General features: G+C 37.6%; 1 protein-coding gene across 1 annotated transcript in view; it reads left to right on the top strand.

Moving 5' to 3' along the window:
• MCTP1 (multiple C2 and transmembrane domain containing 1) overlaps positions 1-7967 on the top strand; it is a 177847-nt gene that overhangs the window by 13132 nt on the left and 156748 nt on the right. The window contains 1 exon segment of the mRNA XM_019474378.1: positions 6273-6415. Coding sequence (XP_019329923.1) covers positions 6273-6415 — 143 coding nt within the window.

Raw genomic sequence — 7967 nt, 5'->3', positions numbered from 1 at the left:
TGCGCAGCTTTTGCTTTACCTATTAAACTGTCTTTATCTCAACCCACGACTTCTCTCACTTTTACCCTTCCGATTCTCTCCCCCATATCCCACTGGGGGGGAGTGAGCGAGCGACTGGGTGGTGCTCAGTTGCCGACTGAGGTTAAACCACAACTGTTTTCCAGAAGTGCTTTGTATCATTTAAACTAATTAGTGTCCTTTTTAGGTTAACTGGCTGGATAATTCTTTGCTAGGTGGATAGAAGGACAGAAAGTAGGATTATTTATGGAAAAGCTGTAGTTTTTAGTGCTGTAGTGTTTAGTTGTGGTGTTTAGGGAGTTGCTGAAGACGAACGAGAAGATAGGCTTGGCAGCTTTTCTACAAGACAAATAATAACAATTATTATTTCTATTTGTTAAATTAATATAAAATAATTTGTGGTAAGTAGTTTCCCTACATTTCAGAATAAAAGATTGGACAGAGCAGACATTTTCTTCTATGTTTCTTTTTATGAGATGCTTCATATTGCAGTTTGGAAATATAAAATACGTAAAATGCTATGAACTGATACGTGTTTTGCTTGACATACTCAGCTGACACATACTTGAGAACTGTCCCCCTGCTTTTTCTTCTACCTTGGTTGTAACAAAGAAAATAACTGGACACTGAGAAACTTTATTAAGAGGGGAATGAGTGTGGATGGAGTCAGAGAGGAGGGGAAAGAACTGGATGTCAGTGAAAGAGCTCTTCATGCAATGAATCCAGAACAAATGTTTTATGAATTATGACAGGAATTATGATAGCAGAGTTATTGCGCATCTCTGTGCATCTCTAGTGGTTTGCTTTCTTTTCAAATAATTGTAGATCAAATGGAGCAGTTCCAAGATTGAAAGTAAAATGGAGGAATAATAGAAAGTCATGACAGATGTTTAGTTATAGTTCTAAGCGTAAATGAATTAAGAACATGCTTTTACCTTATTTTTGCTTCTAGAAATGTGTACATTGCCCAATTACTTGCAGTGATGAAAAGTTCTGTTCCCCCATATTTATTGGGTATTTACTGCTTTCTACATTGTGCTTATTCCTGCAGCATTCCTCCTATGTCCCACACAGCAGCAAATCCCATTTAATTATTGTGATTTCCAGTTAATAGTATTTGAAGGTTTTATTTTTTCAAACCGCTAGGCTGAAATTGGTCTAACTGTGTTTTTATTGTGTATGTGTAGTGAATCCAAAGGAGACTTGTGATTTACATTGGGAACTGGATGGGGCTGCAACCTTTGTAACATTACTGCTTAGCCTTGGTACCTCTGTAGGTAAAAAAAAAAAGATCTTGTGTCCGAGTGGTCCACTTTGCAGCAGTGATAACTACCTGCAGGGAAGACCTTAATGAATTGGTTTGTTTGTAGGGAGAGGAGAAGAAGATAGTTTCTCTGATTTGCTCTGTTTTCCTTTCTGAAATCTTCTTCTCAACAGTCTGAAAACCAGGTGATCCCCAGGGAAGACTTAGGTCTTTATTTTAAAAAAAAAATTGAAACTAGAATTTAAATTGCATAGTGATGAACATCTGAACTATACAAAAGCTTTTATGGCACAGTCACTCTTGTTTTTCAGAATGGGCTTGCATATGGCTTTCTGTTCTGTTTCAAAAGTTAAACTGTGAGGGAGTAGCAGTGGTGGAAAAATTAATGCATTTAACCATTCTGTAGTTAAACAGTTTTAATTACATCACTTAATTAGCTTGTGTAATAAATGTATTTGCTAACTCACCATTTTTCTAAAATGTAATTTCTTTCTTCTTGTTATATGAAGTATAAAACCATCTCTACCTGAAGTGACAGCTGAAAGTGCTGTTTATCAGTATCATTCATCTATATCATACTGTTTTTTTCATAGCCTGTATTCTCTCTTTTTAGTGTAAGACTTTAAAATTTGCATTTAGGATTTTAGTGTCTGGTTACCGTATGATATAGGTAGATCTTCAGCTGAGGTTTTTTAGACATGCTGGTATTTTGACTTTGTTCACACTGAGCCAAGTGCAAAAATATTGTAGAGGAATATGGAGATTTGCCTCATCCTTTCTGTCTCATGAGCATCAGTTACAGGGGAGCAGTCTCAAGCTCATTACTTGGTTTCATGGTTACAGTAACCTCTGTGTTCACTATTGAATTTTGTTCAGTTAGCAGTTTATCACATTATATTAAACAGGATTTCATTAAGGAAGAAAGTCTGTTCAACAGGAGGCCTAATAATGTGGAAGAGCCTGTTATGAAGCCTCAGGAACCAATTATGTAAAGGTATACAATTTATTGAGAATGTTTGTTCTTTATATCCACTACAACTTTGGTTATTATTCTGGCCAAATTTGCTTTTGCTGTATTTCCACTCTTTTTATTACACTGCTTTGGTTCCTTCTGAAAAGCAGTTTAGTATTCCTTTGAACAAACATTTTGAATATTTGTCCAGTGAAATATTTTTTAATCTTCTTTTATGTCTGCTCACGAGATCTAATCTGTGTCCTAAACTTGCAAAGCAGAATCCATTTTAGGAGATGTCTGCACAGAAAGGGAGAAGTGATAGACCCTGGTGTTAGTGCTGGCGTTGGACCTGCAGGACTGGAGGAGTGCTTGCTTCACAGGGTCAGCTAACAGCAGCAGCGATGACGGATAGTTTATCTCCTGGACTTTGGCAGCATCTTTAGGTGTCTGTTAGGCCAATGTTTCCCAGGAAAAGAGAGGCTGCCATCCTGTGCAAAGAGTCCTTATTGCCTTTACAGAGGCAATGGTGGTGCTTCAGCAAGAGAGCAGTGTCTCATGATTTGGTTTTTTTGAGAGAAGGTTTTAAGCTCGTGAGTGAAGGCTCATGATGATGTCCTTAACTGCTACAGATAAGACAAATGTTTGTGCAATTAGGCCTTAGTGTGTCAGGTTCATTTGAATGGTTTTGTAAGCAGGAAACCGATGAAAAGTCTGAGACCTGAATAACAAGAATCCGTGACGGATATCAGGTTCTTGCAGGCTTAGTCTGAGGGGGTCTTTGATTTTTTCTGGTTTTGTGTAATGAACTTGTAATCACTGTTAACAGTGAGATCCCAAGTAAACTGAATTTATTTTTCTCTTTAAAACAGCAAAGATATGTGAATTGAATTGTTGACGTTGACTAAAATTTTTCTGTTAGTGTATTATTACATAATATATTTAAATAATATATTAACATATGCTTGGTGTGTTATTACTGTGTCATATTAATATGAATGCAAAATTACTTTATTAAAATTGTATAATGCGTGTGAAAATGGTGGTAATTATAATATATATTAAAACTGGGATCCTGTGACATAGAGCAGTGCTGGAGGTGGCTTGATGCAGTTCAGCAGAACCAAGAGAGGACCAAGCTTTGGTCTCTGTTCTGCTCCTCCTTTTGCCCTCCCACTAGGTGAATCATTACTGAATGATTGCATGGCTGATTAGATTAATTTTTTTAATCTTGTCTTTCTTTATACATATACATATACTTTTGAAAATGGATGGTCTCTCTTCAAAGAATGGAAAAGGTCTGTGAAGGGCGTGGAGCTTTTAACTAAGTGGACCTAATGAGTTCTCAGCTTTAAAGTAGAGATGTGTCGAAGCCAGCTTCTTAGTGGTTCTCAGTATTCATAGCACAGAGATACAAACCCTGAGGTTTTGCAATGTATTGTAAGTGGAACTAACACTTGACCCATCCTACTACTAAATTTACACATAAAAATGAATTAATATTAAATTATTTGACATCTGGATCCTAAACTATTCATTGGGTATGTATCTCACCAACAGTGTTTTACATTGATTTCAAAAGAGTTTTTGAGATTTGTGGAGTCTGCACAATAGAAGATAGTGCTTAAAGGCCAGCTATCTGCGCTTCACGGCAACCATGAGGAAAATCAGTGGGAGAATTACGCCTTGCGGGGGAGTTATAGCTTGTGTTACTGTTGTTCATTTGTTGGTGTCCATGTTCAAAGTATTCTTCAAATTCCACAGAATTAATTCAAATGTGTGATCTTTGCCATAAAAAGCATCATTGCTACTTGAATAACCAAGGAACAAGTTAATTGTGCTAGACTAAACATTTTTATGCCACTGAATTCTGTGCCAGTAATTTCAGAAGGGAATGACTGTAACCCTGTCAGACGTGAGATCACAGTTTTCCACTGCTGTAGTTTTTTGAAAGGGATATATAATTTTAGGTAAAGAGTACTGACATCTTGCGGCTGCATGAAATAGTGCAAAGAGCTCTGGTCATAGCAGTCTTTATATTTAGAAGGGCATGTTGCCATTTTAACCAAAACTAATGACTGCATTTCCCAGTGGATGTAAACACAAGCCTCTAGAATAGGCTGGTCTCGTGAAAAGCGTTAGAAGTCTGTCTTACAATTTTGCTGTTGCTCATGAAGATACAATTATTATTCGTGCTAGAATTACTGTTTATTTTAAGATAGTCTTGGATCAATTAGACTCAAATATTATTAAGGCTCAGAAATAGCTGAGAGAGAAATAGAAGTATGAATCCCCTCCAATATTTTTCATTAAAATGAATTTCACTTACATAACAATGAAATCTTACCAACTGACATTCAATTAGTTTGAATTTTCTATCCAGCTTTTTTATTTTGTTTAAAGACTTAACTATTTTTTGTAATCAAAATATGCAGGAAAAGATGAGTAGTCTTTCCTCAGTCCACCACGGATGCGGTGGTTGCATGAGGACCGTCGCAGGCACAACTTCTGTGTCTTGTAGCTGTGCCCCGGAGCCCATCCAGCTGCACAATGACTGCCTTTCTCAGCTGGACCACTTCCCAAATCTGTTAGCTGGCCAGTTCCTGAAGTGTTGGTGCTGGCGCAGGGCAGCGGGCAGTGGAGGGGCAGCAACGAGCAGCGACGGCTTGCAGCAGCTTCAACGTTCGTCAAGGGGCAGCCTCATGCTGCTCAGCCACTGGTCTCCATGGTGAGACTGCTGGACACAAGTGGAAGAGGCATTTGGCCACTTCTGTCCCTCTCCTTCCCCCGGGTTCACTCTCTTTCCCACATGTCAGCTCAAGTCAACGCATTGGGAGTTGAGGTCGGCTTGTGGGAAATAGCACCGCAGCGTGGGAACGGTGACGTAACGAATTGCAGTGTGAAATCTTGTGGCTAGGGAAAGTGATTTTATTTTAAACCAAAACTGATTTTTGTCATTTGCTTTCACACTCTCACACCCGCATGCTCACATTTACAAGCACAGATGTGTTGTCTGGGTCTTGCATGATGCGGAGGGGAAGGGCACCAGCTGACAGGTCCTCCTCAGGTCTCCAGGGCTCCTGCTAGTGGGGTGACCATGTCTGTGCTGGTTTTGGATGTGCCATTTTGTACCTTCTGGTAGCTGGCAGTGATTTATCTCTCAGTCTTGTCACTCCTCTCTGTGTACCATCAGGTTTTTGCTTGCTGTCCTTTGTCTCCCCACACGGGTGTCTTGAGAAGAGGACACAGATGTGCTCCTGGATGGCTGCTAATCTCTCTGCCCCCAGCATGCGCCACCCCAAGAGTCCTCTTTCCAGCGGTTGTTCCTTCTGACACTTCCACACCCGCATCCCATCCATTCTCCATTCATGCCATGTTTAACATTTTTCTTTCAATTCCCTTCAGGGTTGTCTTTCTGGTCATAGTTAATTGTTACTCAGTTGTATCGGGGGGCTTAGACCTGTGCTCTCCTGCAGGTAGGTGATGGCTGCAGGAAACGTGTGAACTTTGTGGACTGACTTCAGAGTTGACTTGCTCATCGTGAGTGTTGTAGGAAGTGTGTCTTCGTGGAAGAGGGAAGCCTGGACACAATAAAGTCAATGAAAAGTTACACTAGTGGTGTCAGTGGAGCCTGTGCCTTTTCAAAGGCATAAGATAATTAGATTAATATTTTACAGAAATAATTTTAACTTTATAATCTAATTTTTGTGATTGCATTAAGATAAAATCTTAGTTCTAATAAGGACATAATTCTGTTAACTAAAAACTACCCTGCAATAGCCAGTATTTCATTTGAGTATGGATTGCAAATAACAGAAAGCAATGCAAGCACCCATTTGATGTTAACACAGTGAATTATCTGAGTAATGACACTGTGGAAAATAATAAATTGTGACAATAAAAAATTATTTCCTCAGCTGCTGTTTTTAATTTGACTATCAGTAGAAATTACGTTTCGTTCTGTTTAAGGTAATTTAGTCTCCATTCCCTTAATGTATTGAAAGGACATAATTAACTGTATATATGTGTCTTTAACAGGAACCAGTGATCCGTATGTCAAGTTCAAACTTGGAGGAAAAGAAGTATTTAGAAGTAAAACAATATACAAGAATCTCAATCCTGTGTGGGAAGAAAAAGCTTGCATTCTTATAGATAACCCAAGAGAACCATTGTATATAAAGGTGAGACACTATCTTACTTATGTCTGTCAAATTATGTCAGAGTAGTTATTGAAAGAATTTCTACGTTGTAATTTTTGTATACTGAAAAATTTATTGTGCCATAGTGCATTACTAAAGACTGTTTAGAGGTGAAAATTATTTAAATTGCATCTGTATAATGATGATGTAAAAATTTCAAAAAAAAAAAAAAAAAGGTAAATACAGGCATTTTTGTTTATTTCAGGCCATAATTGTTTTATATATCTTTAGTGTGATCTTAGGAGAAGGACAGAGAAAGTAAACTGTGTTTCATGCTAACAGCATCCCTTTTATTTATGGAAATATCATTGCATAATTCTGATATGAAGCATAATCCTATTAAAAAGCAATTCTTTGCTGAGGTTAATTTCAGAATTTATCAAGAGGTGTGCCCAATTCTCCTAGGTTTTTTCTATTTGTACCTGAACCCAGAGAGTTTGCTTATATGTTTCGTAATGCTTTATGCTTGCTTTTTCTTTTACATTGTAATTTTACTTACTATATCACCGGTGAGGATGGTTTTGTCACAATAGAGGGATCACTTATTCCAAAACAACAGATAGCTTGAGTTTAAATCAAAGAGAGACCAGCAATGCCCAGAGTAATTAGCAGCAGTGCCACTAGTACTTCTTAGCTATCCATATTGGAATGGAAACTAGAAAAGCTGTGATCATTGTTTTATAGGCACAGAATGGAAAGGCGCTTTTCTGGCCCCAGTAGTTTATGGTGATCTATATCCGAAAGCGATCCTTAATTGTGTAAAATAAAGTAGATAAAAATTAAGTTCTAAAAATGTTATCAGAAAAAATGTACTTTCAGTGTTCTATTTAGAACATAGATAGGTCAGAAATACTTCGAGAAAGATTGGAAACTTAGGTCTTACCTAAGTAATCCTTTTAATTGGTCTGAAGTGATACAATGCTTCAAATCAGTATCAGTCTTAATCTCAAATACATGAAAAAAATTCAACTGAAATATGGAATTGAGGATATTTTTAGTAGATGAATGCCACTTATAACAGCCTTTGTGTATTGATCTGTACTATGTTTCATGTATTCTGCTCAGATAAAGTACATCATTATTAGAAAAAATAAAGTTAATTATAATTCTCAATTGGCATTTTCCTGCCCTTATTAAGCTTAGTGACTCATAAGAAATGAATACTTGCCCAGCACTGTGAAAGAGAGAAGCAGATTCAAAGAAGGACATTTTCAACATAGCTACCTGTCTTGATTTTTTTATGCCAAATATCAACCCTGCAGTAGGGTCACAAGGGAATAGGTGTGTGTATTTTTTTTTTTCTTTTTCTGGGAAGAGCGTGTCAAGTGGTATAATGTCTATCCATATTTGTACTCTGAACACACTGTGTGACATATTTCAGTTTTTATAGCTTGTTCACATATTCTAAGACATGTTTAAATTGTAGTATCATAGAATAGAATCATCAAATCATAGAAGGGTTTGGGTTGGAAGGGACCTCTGAAGGTCATCTAGTCCACCCCCCCTGCCGTGGGCAGGGACATCTTCAACTAGA

This window comes from Aptenodytes forsteri, unplaced genomic scaffold, assembly GCF_000699145.1.
Source record: "Aptenodytes forsteri isolate BGI_AS27 unplaced genomic scaffold, ASM69914v1 Scaffold41, whole genome shotgun sequence".
In the NCBI taxonomy this organism is placed as follows: domain Eukaryota; kingdom Metazoa; phylum Chordata; class Aves; order Sphenisciformes; family Spheniscidae; genus Aptenodytes; species Aptenodytes forsteri.
The sequence above is the reverse complement of the archived record's forward strand: the minus strand, read 5'-3'. Positions and strand labels throughout refer to the sequence as shown.